This window comes from Oryctolagus cuniculus, chromosome 13 (genome assembly GCF_051225735.1).
Source record: "Oryctolagus cuniculus isolate XC-2025 breed Fujian yellow rabbit chromosome 13, ASM5122573v1, whole genome shotgun sequence".
Taxonomy (NCBI): Eukaryota; Metazoa; Chordata; class Mammalia; order Lagomorpha; family Leporidae; genus Oryctolagus; species Oryctolagus cuniculus.
Genome location: NC_142879.1, coordinates 105,036,282 through 105,053,502, shown reverse-complemented (window position 1 = coordinate 105,053,502; position 17,221 = coordinate 105,036,282). Strand labels below are relative to the sequence as shown.

At 42.5% G+C, this 17,221-nt stretch overlaps 1 protein-coding gene across 19 annotated transcripts in view; it reads left to right on the top strand.

The window, feature by feature from the left end:
- ACBD5 (acyl-CoA binding domain containing 5) overlaps nt 1–17,221 on the top strand; it is a 56,923-nt gene that overhangs the window by 29,261 nt on the left and 10,441 nt on the right. For all 19 annotated transcript variants that reach the window (XM_089311899.1, XM_070056111.2, XM_051820976.3 and 16 more), the window contains 2 exons: nt 1,605–1,872; nt 16,266–16,465. In XM_089311899.1, the coding sequence (XP_089168025.1) occupies nt 1,605–1,872; nt 16,266–16,465 (468 nt within the window). The remainder of the gene's footprint in view (nt 1–1,604; nt 1,873–16,265; nt 16,466–17,221) is intronic.

The window sequence follows — 17,221 nt, the reverse complement described above, 5'->3', positions numbered from 1 at the left end:
CATTGGCTTTCCTCCCCACATAATTTCCCTCCCACTCACACTCCTCGCATCTCCCACTCCCTCTCCCATTCCATTCACATCAAGATTAATTTTCAATTATCTTTATATACAGAAGATCGATTCAGTATATATTAAGTAAAGATTTCATCAGTTTGCACCCACACAGAAACACAAAGTGTAAAATTACTGTTTCAGTACTAGTTATAGCATTACTTCACATTGGACAACACATTAAGGACAGATCCCACATGAGAAGTAAGTACACAGTGACTCCTGTTGTTGACTTAACAATTTGACACTCTTGTTTATGGCGTCAGTAATCTCCCTAGGCTCTAGTCATGAGTTGCCAAGGTTATGGAAGCCTTTTGGGTTCGCCTACTTCGATCTTATTCCGACAGGGTCATAGTCAAAGTGGAAGTTCTCTCCTCCCTTCAGAGAAAGGTACCTCCTTCTTTGATGGCCCCATTCTTTCCACTGGGATCTCACTCGCAGAGATCTTTCATTTAGGTCTTTTTCTTCTTCTTCTTTTTTTTTTTTTTTTCCCAGAGTGTCTTGGCTTTCCATGCCTAAAATACTCTCATGGGCTCTTCAGCCAGATCCGCATGCCTTAAGGGCTGATTCTGAGGCCAGAGTGCTATTTAGGACATCTGCCATTCTATGAGTCTGCTGTGTATCCCACTTCCCATGTTGGATTGTTCTCTCCCTTTTTGATTCTATCAGTTAGTATTAGCAGACACTAGTCTTGTTTGTGTGAACCCTTTGACTCTTAGACCTATCAGTGTGATCATTTGTGAACTGAAGTTGATCACTTGGACTAGTGAGATGGCATTGGTACATGCCACCTTGATGGGATTTTATTGGAATCCCCTGGCACGTTTCTAACTCCACCATTTGGGGCAAGTCTGACTCTTATTAAGATTAAAGCTTTTGAAGACAGGATTCTATCTCTTTCTTGTTAGTATTCTTAGAGTTTAGCATGGTTATTTAGATAACCATAGTGATTTTTTTAATAAATTTTTTAAAAAATTTATTTGACAGGTAGAGTTATAGACAGTGAAAGAGAGAGAGAGAGACAGAGAGAAAGGTCCTCCTTCCGTTGGTTCACTCCCCAAATGGCCACCATGGCCAGTACTGTGCTGATCCAAAGCCAGGAGCTAGGTGCCTCTTCCTGGTCTCCCATGCAGTGCAGGAGCCATCCTCCACTGCCCTCCTGGGCCACAGCAGAGAGCTGGACTGGAAGAGGAGCAACTGAGACCAGAACCTGGTGCCCACATGGGATGCCAGCACCGCAGGCGGAGGACCAACCACGTGAGCCACGGCACTGGCCCCACCATAGTGATTTAAATGTTTCTTGGATGAGTGATTGATTCACAAGGCCAGTGTACTGCCAAAACTTCTCAGTTCTTTGCTGAACGATGAATATTTCTTTTCTGATTTTTTTCCTGTATTATAGGAAGGATAATATCAGTTAAATTTTTTAGGAGAAGATTATTTGCCATAATAATGTAAAATAACATTTTAAAAAAGTATTTTCCTATTAATGATTAAAATTTTGTCATGTTTGTATTTATTGCTTATAATTGAGTATTATTTTAAATATATAGTCTTTAGACAGCTTTATGTCAAACAATGGACCATTTCAACACTACGTGGATGGTGATCTCAATAAACCCTTGGAAAACTGTGGTTTTCCTGAAGATGTTCAAGTGTCAACTGGAAATGGCGGCATTGGGAATATTCAGGTGGTAGCAGTGGAAGGGAAAGGTGAAGTGAAGCACGGAGGCGAAGATGGCAGAAGTGACAGTGGAGCGCCACCCCGTGAGAAGCGAGCTGGAGAAAGCGAGGAGTTCTCTGGTGTCAGAAGAGGCAGAGGTATGCCTTGTCTTTTTTTTTTTTTTTTTTTTTTTTGTCCCATTGTCTTTATAAACATTGGTTTATATCACTGGTAAAGGGAAAAGTTGTAGATAGGAGAGGCACTAGGATGGAGCAGTGCGCAAAGGTCATCTGTGAAGTTTCAAACTTTTCCTTATATAACATCTGATCATTTTTCTTCATGTATGGTCTCACCTTTGACACTTTTACCTGAAGTTAAAAAGGAAAACATTCCTATTTCTAGATCTTTTATGCAGTTTTTGATGATAGGCAAATTTATGTTCTGTCATTCAATCAATCATCAGTTGCCACAGTTCTGTTGCTGCCTTTCCCCACCCCCCATGTAAGTAAAAGGCAGAATATTTTTTTCTACATTTCCCCTCCTAGATAAAAGACATCACTTAAAGGTAAAAAACCAGGTCATACATATAAAAAAAATCTGAAAATAATTGACAATAATTTATTATTAATAGTTTATATTACTACTAAACAATAATAAAATTATAAATAATATAGATAGTAATAAGTGGTTTACTAATCTAACAGAGATAAACATTAAGGAGAATAATGAGGTAAAGTACTAGAGCCAGGAATTGAGTGAGGAAGATAAGTAAATAAATTTATTTATAATTCTTTGTGATAAAAATGGATATTGTTAAAAAAGTTTTAAAGGTATTATAAACAGTTATGATTTAAGCAATAACCATCTGAACAAAATATAAGCCTTCCTGATTTATCAGAAAAAACACATGGCACACACTTAAAAAATGATAAAAAAGGAGGTGGCCATTGTGGCACCACAGGTTAAGCCACTCCTTGGGATTTCTGCATCTCATATTGGAGTGCTGATTCCAGTCCCTGCTGTTTCACTTCGATCCAGCTCCCTCCTAATGCTTCTGGGAAGCAGTGCATAATGACTCAAGTGTTTAAGCTCCTGCCACCCATGTGAGAGACTGGATGGAGGTTTTGGCTCCTGGCTTTCTCCTGGCCCAACCCTGACTGTTAGGGTCATTTGGGGAGTGAACCAGTTGGTAGAAAATCAATCTCTCTCTCACTCTCTTTCCTTCTCTCTCTCATCAGTCTGCCTTGGATATAAGTAAAATGAATAAATACTTTGTAATAAGAATGAAAGCACAGCCACATAGTAAAATATTTTTTAAATTAATAAAACATTCCATAATTTAAAAAAATCTTAGACTAAATTTGTGATGGCATTAGAGGTAAACAGGCTATAGTTACCTAATTCAGATTGGTTCACCAGCAAAGCATAACTTTTAAAACATTTTAAATTGGAGTTTTGAAAGGCACAGTTAGCAGAGAGAGAGGGAGACAGAAAGCGATCTTCCATCCATTGGTTCACTCCCCAGATGGCCACAATGACTAGGGCTGGATCATTCTGGGACTCCCACGTGGGTGGAAGGAGCCCAGGGAGTTGGGCCATCTTCTGCTGCTTTCCCGGGCACATTAGCAGGGAGGTGGATCAGAAGTGGAGCAGCCAGGACCTGAACCAGTGCTCATATGGGATACCAGCATCGCATGTAGCAGCTTTACCTGCAATGCCATAACACCAGCCCCCAAAGCACAACTTTTATGCTATACTGTTGTCTACAACAAGAGACACAAATAAAAGGATAGACTAAAGTTTTCACACAAGTACAAATTAAAGAAAGGTTTGTGATCTTGATATCAGGTAAAACTAATTTCAGGACATGAAGCTTTAAGACACAGAACTTCACTTATGTTAAAGTGTTAAATGAGGTCATAAAGTTATGAGTATCTTTATTAAAGATTATAATATCAATGTCCAAAAAGTAAAACCATCAGATGAAAGTCGGAGAAATAGAGAAAATCATATTAGTAGTTGGAGAGTTTAATGTACTTGTTTTGATTTATATCTGACTGTAAGAACAAAAAATAGGGGCCTGTGCTGTGGAGTAGTAGGCTAAGCCTCCACCTGCAGTGCCGGCATCCCTTGTGGGTGCCATTTGTATACCGGCTTCTCCTCTTCAGATCCAGCCCTCTTCTTATGGCCTTGGAGAGCAGTAGAAGATGGCCCAAGGGTTTGGGCCCCTGCACCTGCGTGGGAGACCCAAAGGAACCTCCTGGCTCCTGGCTTCAGATCAGACTGGATCTGGCCATTGTAGCCGTTTGGGTAGTGAACCAGCAGATGGAGGACCTCTCTCTCTGTCTCTCTCTGCTAGATGTCTCTATTTCTGTTTTCTCTTTCAAGTAATTTAAAAAAAAAAGAACAAAAATAAGCAAAGATCATCATATCATTAATAACAAAGTTTGGTAAATCTTACTGTTAGTCATTAAATGATATAAAATAATGAATATACTCATGTAATCTAAGAAGTCTAGATACTCAAGTGTTCCCTTTATTACCCTTCTGCAGCCAAAGCAAGACACTTTGGGCTATATTTCTTCTTTATTATCACCATTCTCTCTCCTTTCCTACATTTGGTCTAACATATAAACCTGAAAATCTGTTTCCATGTCTTCCTTCCGATGTTGATAGCCAGGGCAAGGTTTTTTTAGGTTGGTTTCCTTCCTTTCTTCCTTCCTTCCTTCCTTCCTTCCTTCCTTCCTTCCTTCCTTCCTTCCTTCCTTCCTTCCTTCCTTCCTCTCTCTCTCTCTCTCTTTCTCTTTCTTTTTTTCTTTCTTTCTTTCTATTTATTTTGATTTTATTTGAAGGCAGTTAGAGAGAAGGAGAGAGAGAGAGAGAGTGAGCGAGAGAGAGAGCTTCTATCTACTGGTTCATTCCCCAAGTGGCTGCAACAGCCAGGGCTGGGCTAGGCTGAAGCCATGAGCCTGCAACTCCATCTGGGTCTCTCCTTCCATGTGACTGGAAGGGGCCCAAGTAGTTGAACCATCCTCCATGGCTTTTCCCAGGTGCATTAGCAGGGAGCTGGATTGGAGTAGAGAGACTGGGATTTGAACTGGCACTTATATGGAATAACAGTTTTCAGGCAGTGGCTTAACCCACAAGGCCACAATGCCAGGCCCCTAGGCCAAGGTTTTCACTGATTGCAGAGACCTTTATTTTTTAGGACTGTTTTTTTATTTTCTCACTATTTCAGTAGGTTCTCAAAATGATTAGGATAATCCTTTTTGTGTGTGTGTGGTCAGATACGATATATTCTGTTCATGTTCATGAGTATTCAGTGCCTTTGTGGTCTCCCTGTGACGCCTAATCTGTCAGCTTCTTATGAAAATTCTGACCTGTTCTTTGCTGTTTCTGACTCTATCATCCTGTTTTCACTCTCTTTCAGCATCTCCTTCAGATAAGCAAAAGACGTCTTTCCCTGTCCATGTCTGGTTTGCTCCTCCATTACTGTGTTTTTCTATTTGCCTTTCCTCTTATTTGGGACTGGCTTTTGCCTCCTCCTTGTTAGTACTTCACTACCTCTTCTTTCAAAATTCAACTTAAAGCACACTCCTTTTGGAAATCTTTTCCAGTATCTCACATTTAACTTTAGTTAAAAGAGTGCTCTGTTAGGACTTCTTGGTGCTCTAAATATGGTACATGTTCCATAAATGTTGGCAGTACTCTATAAGTAGTACGCTAAAAGAAGGTCTGGCAGCTTTCAGAGAAAAGTAGCCAGGTGTGTGTATGGTTATAACACACTTCCCCTGGAACTAATTAAATGAATAAAAAGGAGGAAAAAGATCAAAGTAGATGACAATGACCCTGAAACTAGGTAAGGAACTCATTCTTATACCATAAACTTTGCAGAGTGTCAGCAGAGGAATAGGACAGTTAGAAAGAAACTGAAGGATCATTTTTGAAATATATAAGTTCTTCCTCATCCCCTGTAGAAAGCAGTACCATGAGTAGTTGAATTAATAAGATTTTGGAAAATCCTCTCAATTTAGTGGGAAGTGATAGCAACTTGAAGAATCGTAGTGTCTTCTTGGAACCTTTTTGGATAAATAAGTAGAATAACCACAGGGTGACTTATTTTTTTTTCCACTTGTGATTGAGAAACTGGACAAGGAAGAATAATCTGATAGAATTAATCAGATTATCTCACACAGAAAAGGCTTAAAAAAAAAGAGAGAAATTCAATAGGGGAATTGAATAGCTTACTTCCACTGTGGACAAGCCAGAGCTGGAAGAAACTGGGGTTTGATTTCACCCTTGATCTGCCACTTCCAATTTGGACAAGCAGGACATTGGGAAAGGTAAGGGGGAATAGTGGCTCAAGGATGATAATTGTTTGTGACTGCCAAAGACCTTTCAGCTTCTCTTAAGGAAGAGAGATGTGAAACACAAGGGCTCTCTCACTTGAATATATACATTACTCACTAGAGAGCAAACCCCAAGGCAGGGCATTAACTATATTCAAGAAAAGAGAATAGAAAAAGGTCCCCTTCTTGCCTCCTTCCCTACTGCCAGTCCCAATCAGAAGGACCTAATTCAGAAACACCATGTGTGAGGGTGGGCATTTGGCAAAGCAGCCGGGATGCTTCTTGGAACTCCAGTCCTGTCTTCAAGTGCTGGTTCAAGTCCTGTTCCTCTACTTCTGATCCAGCTTCCTGCTAATTCATATCATTGGAGGGAGCAGGTGATGGCGAAAAGTACTTGGATCCCCACCACACATTGGAAGACCCAGATTGAAAGCCAGGCTCCTGACTTTGGCCAGGGCCAGCCCTGGCTATTTTGGGAGAGAACCAGCAGATAGAAAATCTCTGTTTCTCTGCCTTTCAGAAAAATAAAAATAAACATGAAACAACTTGAATTAATATCAAACCATTCAACTCAGGATCTGAGAGACATCCCAATGAGGCAATGAAATTTGGCATGAAACTATTTAGGTAGGTTGATAATTGATAGAGCTGCCTCTGTCAAGTCACAGTTTAAATAAGCTGACAAAACAGATCCAGGAACTTAAGCAGAAATTCTCCAGATAAGTAAAAAGGTAGGGGGAGTGGATGAGGAACATATTTAGACAAAAGATCTGTTTTGAAAGAATGCATGTCTTAGAAAAGAGAGCAACATTTTAGATAGTCAATATTTCTGATCCAAAGAAATAGTATAACCTCTTAGAAATAGGAGATCCAAGCAGAGATTAAAAAGGAAATTGCAGAGACAAGGGGAAATTTGTCACATAAGTAGTATTTGTAGAACCTATAAACACATTAGAAACAGCAAAAAAAATGCAGGTTATTAATTTTTTTTTTTTTGACAGGCAGAGTGGACAGTGAGAGAGAGAGAGACAGAGAGAAAGATCTTCCTTTTGCCATTGGTTCACCCTCCAATGGCTGCTGTGGCCAGTGTGCTGCGGCCGGCGCACCGCGCTGATCCAAAGGCAGGAGCCAGGTGCTTCTCCTGGTCTCCCATGGGCTGCAGGGCCCAAGCACTTGGGCCATCCTCCACTTCACTCCCGGGCCACAGCAGAGAGGTGGCCTGGAAGAGGAGCAACTGGGACAGAACCGGAGCCCCAACCGGGACTAGAACCCGGTGTGCCGGTGCCACAAGGCAGAGGATTAGCCAAGTGAGCCGCAGCGCTGGCCTCAGGTTATTAATTTTTTTTTTTTTTGACAGAGTGGACAGTAGAGAGAGAGAGAGACAGAGAGAAAGGTCTTCTTTTGCCGTTGGTTCACCCTCCAATGGCCGCCGCTGCAGCCGGCGCACCGCGCTGATCCGATGGCAGGAGCCAGGAGCCAGGTGCTTTTCCTGGTCTCCCATGGGGTGCAGGGCCCAAGCACCCCGGCCATCCTCCACTGCACTCCCTGGCCATAGCAGAGAGCTGGCCTGGAAGAGGGGCAACGGGGACAGAATCCGGCGCCCCGACCGGGACTAGAACCCGGTGTGCCGGCGCCGCTAGGTGGAGGATTAGCCTATTGAGCCACGGCGCCGGCTGGTTATTAATTTTTTAAAAAATTATTTTTATTTATCTGAAAGGCAGAGATACAAAGGAGAGATCGTATATTTGTTAGTTCATTCCCTAATACCTGCAATAGCTGGATAGGGCCAGGCACAAGCTAGAAGCCTGGAACTCATTCTGTGTCTCCCATATGGGTGGTGGGGACTCAACGACTTGATCTTTCACTTGCTGCCTCCCAGGGTGCCCGTTAGCCGGAAGCAGCTGGGTGGGAAGCAGAGCTGGGACTTGAAACCAGGACTTTGAAATGGGATGCTGATATCTTAACTGCTGTGCCAAACTTCCACCCCCATTCTTTTTTTTTTAATTTATTTTCCCCCCAAAGAAACCTTTTATTTAAGAAAAACAAACTTCATGCATTTTATAAGTCAACTTTAGGAATATAGTGATTCTTCCTACCATACCTGCCCTCCTACTCACTCTTCCACCCTTCCACCTCCTCCCCCTCCCATTCCCAGTCTCATTCTCCACTAAGATCGATTTTCGATTAACTTTATACACAAAAGACCAGCAACTATATACCATGTAGAGAGTTCAGCAATTTTCATGGTAAAACAAAACATAAAAAACTTTAGAAGCTTAATTAAATTTAATGAAGCACCTAAGAATGATACATCTTTTGGGAGCACTTAGACATAGTTATAATACAGCTCTTTGAGGATAGAGATCCTGCATGGGAAGTTAGTGCACAGTGACTCTTTTTTTTTTTTTTTTTTTTTTTTTGACAGGCAGAGTGGACAGTGAGAGAGAGAGACAGAGAGAAAGGTCTTCCTTTGCCGTTGGTTCACCCTCCAATGGCTGCTATGGCCGGCGCACCGCGCTGATCCGATGGCAGGAGCCAGGAACCAGGTGCTTTTCCTGGTCTCCCATGGGGTGCAGGGCCCAAGCACCTGGGCCATCCTCCACTGCACTCCCTGGCCACAGCAGAGAGCTGGCCTGGAAGAGGGGCAACCGGGACAGAATCCAGCGCCCCGACCGGGACTAGAACCCGGTGTGCCGGCACCGCAAGACGGAGGATTAGCCTAGTGAGCCGCGGCGCCGGCCCACAGTGACTCTTGTTGTTAATTTAACAGTTGCACTCTGTATAATGTCAGTGATCACCTGAGGCTCTTGACATGAGCTGCCTAGGCTATGAAAGCCTTTTGAGTCCACAGACTCCATCAGTATTTAGGCAAGGCCATAAGCCAAGTGGAAGTTCTCTCCTCCCTTCAGAGAAAAGTATTTCCTCCTTTGATGACCACTTCTTTCCACTGGGGTCTCACCTACTGAGATCCTTCATGTAGGACATTTTTTGCCTTAGTGTCTTGGCTTTCCATGCCTGAAATGCTCTTATGGATTTTTCAGCAAGACTAGAATGCCCCAAGAGCTGATTCTGAAGTCAGAGTGCTATTTAAAGCGATTGTCATTCTATGAGTCTGCTGTGTGGACTGCTTCCCATGTTGGAGCATTCACTCCTTTTTAATTCTATCTGTTATTATTACCTGACCCTTAATCCTATCCATATGATCACTTTAACACTTTAGATGGTATTTTTTACCACCCAGCTTAAGGGTATTTGGGGTTCCATGGCAAGTTTTTAAACTGTACCCATAGAAGTAAGTCCGTAGGAATGTATGCAGAACTATACAGTTTTACAGTTAGAAACTTCATAAACTTCATAATCACAACTATAGAAACAAAGTGATTCATCCCACCATGCCTACCTTCCTACCCATACTTCCAGCCCTTCTTTTTCCTCTCTCTCTTATTCCTACTCTTATTTTTTTACTGAGATGTATTTTCAGTTGACTTTATACACGTATGTTTAACTCTGTTAATTAAAGAATTCAAAAATGGTATAAAAACAAAACAAAACTGTTCCTCAACAGTATTGGGGGCTTTTCAACTCATTGCTTCTCAAAGTGTCAGTTTCACTTCTGCAGATTGCCTTTTAGGTGCTCTGTTAGTTATCACAGTACAGGGAGAACATGTGATATTTGTCCCTTTGAGACTGGCTTATTCACTAAGTATGATGTTTTCCAGACTCATCCATTTTGTTGTAAATGACTGGATTTCATTTTTTTAAGCTGCTGTGTAGTATTCCATAGTGTACATATCTCATCATTTCTTTATTCAGTCTTCAGTTGATGGGCATTTTGGTTGATTCCATGTCTTAGCTCTTGTGAATTGAGCTGCAATAAACATGGGGGTGCAGATAACTCTTTCACATGCTGATTTCATTTCCCTTGAGTAAATTCCCACTAGTGGGGTGGCTGGATCATATGGTAGGTCTGTATTCAGATTTCTGAGGAATCTCTATACTGTCTTCCATAGTGGCTTTACCAGTTTACATTCCCACCAACAGTGGATTAGGGTACCTTTTTCCTCACATCCTCACCATCATTTGTTTGTTGATTTCTGTATGAAAGCCATTCTAACTGGAGTGAGGTGAAACCTCATTGTGGTTTTGATTTGCATTTCTTTGTGGGCTAGTGATCCTGATCATTTTTTCATGTGTCTGTTGGCCATTTGAATTTCCCTTTTAAAAAATGTCTGTTTAAGTCCTTTGCCCATTTCTTCATTGGGCTGTTTGCTTTGTTGTTGGTTTCTTGATCTCTTTATATATTCTGGTTATTAATCCTTTAGCAGTTGAATAGTCTGCAAATAATTTCTCCCATTCTGTATGTTGCCTCCTCACTGAGTGTTTCTTTTGCAGTACAGAGCTTCTCAATTTGATAAAATCCCATTTGTGAATTTTGCCTTTTATTGCTTGTGCTTTTGAGGTCTTTCCCAAGAACTCTTTGCCTATGCTGATGTCTTGCAGGGTTTTCCCAACGTTCTCTAATAATTTGATGGTGTTGGGTCGTAGATTTATGTCTTTAATCCATTTTGAGTGGATTTTTGTGTAAGGTGTAAAGTAGGGGTCTTGCTTTATACTTCTGTATGTGGAAATCCAGTTTTCCCAGTACCATTTGTTGAAGAGAGACTGTCCTTGCTCCAGGGATTGGTTTTAGCTCCTTGGTCAAATATAAGTTGGTTGTAGGTGCTTGGATTGATTTTTGGCATTTCTATTCTGTTCTGATGGTCTATCCATCTGTTTTTGTACCAGTACCAGGCTGTTTTGATAACTGCCCTGTAGTATGTCTTAAAATCTTGTCTTGTGATGCCTCCAGCTTTGTTTTTGATGAAGATTGCTTTAGCTATTTGGGGTCTCCTGTGTTTCCATATGAATTTCAACATCATTTTTTCCTATATCTGAAAAGAATGACCTTGGTATTTTGATTGGTATTGCATTGAATCTGTAAATTGCTTTTGGAAGTATGGACATTTTGATGTTATTGATGATTCCAATTCATGAACATGGAGGATTTTTCCATTTTTTTTGTATCTTCTATTTCTTTCTTTCATGTTTTGTAATTCTCATTGTAGAGACCTTTGATATCCTTGGTTAAATTTATTCCAGGGTATTTGATTTTTTTTAAAGATTTATTTTATTTATTTGAAAGACATAGTTACAGAGAGAGGTAGAGACAGAGAAAGGTCTTCCATCTGCTGGGTCACTCCCTAGATGGCACAATGGCCAGAGCTGTGCTGATCCAAAGCCAGGAGCCAGGAGCTTCTTCCGGGTCTCCTACATGGGTGCAGGGGCCCAAGGACTTGGGCCACCTTCTGTTGCTTTCCCAGGCCTTAGCAGAGAGCTGGATTGGAAGAGGAGCAGCCAGGACTAGAACCGGCGCCCCATATGGGCTGCCGGAGCTTCAGGCCAGGGCTTTAACCTGCTGTGCCGCAGTGCTGGCCCCCAGGGTATTTGATTTTTATTATAGCTATTGAGAATGGGATTGATCTTAAAAGTTCTTTCACAGCCGTGGGATTGTCTGAGAATGCAAAGGCTGTTGATTTTTGTGTATTGATTTCATATCCTGCAACTTCACCAAACTCTTCTGTGAGTTCCAGTAGTGTTTTAGATCCCCTATATATAGATTCATGTCATCTGCAAAAAGGGATAGTTTGTCTTCCTCCAGTGTAAGTGTCAGAGGGACCTCTTTTTAAGAGAATACAAAATTATGGGTATTAAACTAAATCATCTATCATATTCCTAGATCCCTTTCTAAACTCGGTTTACCAAAATTATCTATATAAAGAAGACCCCATCCACAACCTGACTGCTCTACCTAACCCCAACCTACAGCCCCCTACAACTTCTAGTAGTTATTGGGGCCCTTCCAAGGGGCAGGATCTCCAGGGTAAGCTTAGTTAGCCTCAAGACTTGACCATGTTATTGAGCACCTGTTCTTTGTCAGGTTCTGGTCTGGATCCTAGCGATGCAACAGAAAACGAGACATAGTCCTTCCCTGGAGTTTACATTGTAGTCAAGAGCAGCCAACAATGAATGAGCCAACAATTAAGAGACTTTCCAAAGAATGAATAGTGACTAGTGCTCTGAAGACCATAAAACAGAGTTATTGGAAGACTGAGTAGATGTGGGAGTTACCATAATGTAGGAACATAGGAATAGTTTGGTTGGTTCTGTTTTGTTTTTTTTTTTTTTTAATTTTTTAAATATTTATTTATTTATTTGAAAGTCAGAGTTACACAAAGAGAGAAGGAGAGGCAAAGAGAGAGGTCTTCCATCTGCTGGTTCACTCCCTAATTGGCCACAACTGTTGGAGCTGTGCCAATCCAAAGCCAGGAGCCAGGAGCTACTTCCAGGTTTCCCACGAAGGGGCAGGGGCCCAAGGACTTGGGGCATCCTACACAGCTTTCCTAGGCAGATTGGCAGGGAGCTGGATCAGAAGTGGAGCAGCCAGGACTCGAACCGGGACCCATATGGGATGCTGGCCACTGCAGGCAGTGGCTATACCCGCTATGCCACAGTGCTGGTCCCACCTCTCTCTCTGTAACTCTGCCTTTCAAATAAATAAATAAATAAATTTTTTTAAGTCTTAAAAATAGCATCAGGTAGCTCAGTTGCTCTTTGTGGTTTAAGTTTGCAAACCTTCCAGCCTCCTTGATGTAAGTTCAGCTATGGGCTCCTTGCTGCTGTGGGATTCTAGGATACTGAGGTACAGTGAGGTAGACGATTTTCTACTATTTTAAAACAAATAGAACTGAACCATTCTGTTGGAAAACATTTAAAAACTTGTAATACTCCTTTTCCACAAGGGTAGGGTAACACAGTGTGTACCTTTCATATATTACTTATAAAACTGTTTCAGCCTTTCTGAAAAATAGCTTGGGAACACTCATTGTGGACCTCAGCAAAGTTGTCAGGCTTTGATCCAGTAATTCTTGGAATATGTCCTAAAGAAATCAGCATAAGTTGGACAAGAATTTATATGTAGAGACATTCATTGCAAAATTATTAATAATAGCAAACATTTAGAATCATCCTAATTATCCCAAAGTAGAGAATGGTTAAGTGAATTACTTAATGGCCTGAATATAGAATTTATATAACACTTGAGTTTTCTTAGAATAAAGCTTAATGATCCAGGTAGATGTGGACAGTGTGATTTTTTTTAAAAAAGATTTTATTTATTTATTTTAAAGTCAGAGTTACACAGAGAGAAGGAGAGGCAGAGAGAGAGAAGTCTTCCGTCCGATGGTTCACTCCCCAGATGGCCATAACGGCCGGAGCTGCGCTGATCCGAAGCCAGGAGCCAGGAGCTTCTTCAGGGTCTTCCACATGGTTGCAGGGCCCAAGGACTTGGACCATCTTCCACTGCTTTCCTAGGCCATAGCAGAGAGCTGGATTGGAAGAGGAGCAGCTGGGACTAGAACCAGCGCCCATATGGGCTGCCGGCGTTTCAGGCCAGGGTGTTAACCCACTGCGCCACAGTGCTGGCCCCGACATTTTAAAAGCAGGACACAAAATCATGTTAGGGGCAATACTAGTTTTGTAAATACTTGCATAGAAAAAGAATAGATGGATATAGAGCTGTCGCTCCCCCTCTTCGCGGAGGAACGACACTAAACCCTGCGCTGTTCTTTTGTCTGCTCGGCCCTTCCCGGGTTTGCTGCTGGTTCTTCCCGGGTTGGCTGCCGTCCTTCCACCTCCGTGGAAGGGCGGTGCCCCCTGCCACTTTCCCCACTTCCACAGGGGAGCGGCACACCACCGGCCGGCTCTCTCGGGGGCTGCTCAGGTGTTCCTTCAGATAGATGTTCCCTGGTGCATGTTGTCTCTCTCCTCCTTTTTTTTTTTTTTTATTTTTTATTTTTTTATTTTTTTATTTTTTTATTTTTTGACAGGCAGAGTGGACAGTGAGAGAGAGAGACAGAGAGAAAGGTCTTCCTTTGCTGTTGGTTCACCCTCCAATGGCCACCGCGGCCGCTGCGCTGCGCTGATCCGATGGCAGGAGCCAGGAGCCAGGTGCTTTTCCTGGTCTCCCATGGGGTGCAGGGCCCAAGCACCTGGGCCATCCTCCACTGCACTCCCTGGCCATAGCAGAGAGCTGGCCTGGAAGAGGGGCAACCGGGACAGAATCCGGCGCCCCAACCGGGACTAGAACCTGGTGTGCCGGCGCCGCTAGGCGGAGGATTAGCCTAGTGAGCCGCGGCGCTGGCTACTCTCTCCTCCTTTATAGTCCTCTTCCACCAATCCCAACTCTGCTACCCACACGCCGAGTACGCTGCTCTCCTCCAATCAGGAGCAGGATCAGCTCCTGCAGGTTACTGGTTGAACTGGAGGCAGCTGTGTAAAAGTTGTTTACTCCTCTCCCAGTGCCATATTGTGGGAGAGCAGATGCATAGAATAAGTCTTAATTCCAGTAACTTAGTCTAGTCCGAGTTGCTCCCCACATAGAGCAAAATCTTAATGCTGAGAATTCAGTATCTATGAGGTATATGCAATTTCTACTAAGAAATTAAAAATAAAATTTAAATTTAAAAATAAATTTAAATTTAAAAACACTTTGTGGGGCTGGTGCTGTGGCATAGTGGGTAAGGCCGCTACCTGCAGTGTCGGCATCCCATGTGGGTGCCAGTTTGTGTCCTAGCTGCTCTACTTCCAATCCGGCTCTCTGCTATAGCCTGGGAAAACAGTGAAGAATGGCCCGGGGCTTTGGGCCCCTGCACCCACGTGGAGGACCTGGAAGAGGCTCCTTGTTCCTGGCTTCAGATCAGCGCAGCTCCGGCCAACTGGGGAGTGAACCAGTGGAAGGAAGACCTCTCTCTCCCTCTCTCTCTCTCTCTCTCTGCCTCTCTCTCTCTCTTTGTGTAACTTTGACTTTTAAATAAATTAATTTAAAAAAACCACTTTGTGAGGTTTACCATGACCAAGAGAAAAGCATCACTATTTAATGTAACTTTTAAAAAACTTTTTTAAAGGCTTATTTATTTTGAAAGTCAGAGTTACATAGAATGGGATCTTCCATCTGCTGGTTCACTCCCCAGATGGCCAGAGCTGGGCTAAGCCAAAGGCAGGAGCCTGGAGCTTCATCTGGTCGCCCACATGGTTGGCAGGGGCCCAAGGACTTGGGCTATCTTCTCCTTTTCCAAGGCCATTTGCAGGGAGCTGGATTATAAGTGGAGCAGCTGGCACACAGATCAGACCCCATATGGAATGATGGTGTCACGGACAGTGGCTTTACCTGCTATACCACACTGCTGGCCACTAATGTAACTTTTTTCCAAAATAGTGGTTTTCAATTTTTTTCAATCTTTTTCCTTATTAGTAAAGAACTTCTGAGCTTCACTCTAAATATATATACTATTTGTGAATTATATGCATATATAACATATACTTGTATTTTATAAAACATTAGCCAAAGAATTTAAGACTACATTAATATAAATGGAAATTTAGGGCAGATGTTTGACCATGATTAAGCTGCTGATTAGGACTGCTGTGTCACATATCCGAGTGCCTGGGTTCAGTTCCTGGCTCTGACTCCAGATTCCTGTTTCCTGCTAATATGGTTTACAGTAGATAGTGGCTCCCATAGTTGAATTCCTAAGACTCACAAAGGAGACCAGGATTGAGTTTGTGATGCCTAGCTTCTGCCTAGTGCAATCCAGGCGTTAGTGGAGGGAACCAGAGATGGAGAAGCCCTCTCTCTTTCCTTTCTCTCTCTCTGCCTCTTCTTTCTTTTTTTTTCTTGAACTCTCTCTTCAATGTTCTTTGAACTTCCCTTACAGTACTTGTTGACTATTGGTCTCGGTCTTGTGCTGGTATTTAGCCTTAGATGGAGTTTACCATCTGTTTTGGGTTGCATTCTCAAGCAATTCGACTCTGGGAAGACCCAGGCCTCGTGCACCGGGGGCTGCTACTGGCCTTACACCGTCCGCAGGTTGGGATTCAATCAGAAGGACTTTCTCTCTGTGTCTTAAGCAAAAAATTTTTTTCTTTAAATAAAGGTTTATATATTTATGTGATCTCAAGAAATTACTTTATATATTTTTTAATTTTTTTCTACTCCACTTTGGAGATTTAGATCTGAACGTAATAGATAAAAATGAATATAACACACTATTTCTACTTTTTATAGGGATTATTTAAAACCAGCCGAATTTGCTTTCTTAAAATAGGTCATAGGATGCAGCATTTGAGCGAAGGAGCCAAAAGTCGGCAAGTGGGAAGTGGCGGTGACGGTGAACGCTGGGGCTCGGACAGAGGGTCCCGAGGCAGCATCAATGAGCAGATTGCTCTGGTGCTCATGAGGTTGCAAGAGGACATGCAGAATGTCCTTCAGAGACTGCATAAACTGGAAACACTAACTGCTTCCCAGGTAAGCTTCTGAATTTGTCTTACTGCCTTCTACTTGCCGATCCTGTAAAGCAGTGTGTAATCTGTTACATTTATCGATTTTCATTGCTTTAACTAAAATGCTTGAAAGTAGGACTTGCAATGGGAGAGGTTTATTTCGGCTCCCAGTTTGGAAGTTCACAGTTCAAGATCAAGTGGCACCGTTAGTCTGCTCTCTGGTGGCAGTGGCAGAGCATAAGCAGAGGAACAATCCTATGTTGAGTCAGGAAACAGAGAGGCACAGAAGGCAGGCTGTGCTTGTATACCCAACCTTCTCATGAGAACCACCTGCTGAGACCAAGGCCCCCAGGATCTATGTACCTCCCACCAGGGCCATCTCTTAGACATCATAATTAGGTCAGCTTTCCACCCTTACTTAGTTCAGTTGTTAATGTGCGACTTTGGGGTTTGAACTTCTCATGAATTTGGGGAGCTGGGTCCTGTTCAAGCCATAACAAAAGTGTTGATTAGATTTCCCACAACTTTCATTGATTCTTGTAATAAGAAGGACCTAATTTTGAAAATATTGTGTGAGAAAAGACTGACCCTGGGACTAGTATTATGGCACAGTGGGTTAAGTTGCTGCCTGGTATGCTGTCATCCCATAAGAGCTGGTTGGAGTCCCAGCTCCTCCATTTCCCATCCAGCTGCCTGCCAATGCAACTAGAAAGGTAGGAGAATATGGCCCAAGTGCTTGGGCCCCTGTACGAGGGAGACTGTATGAAACTCCTGGCTCTTG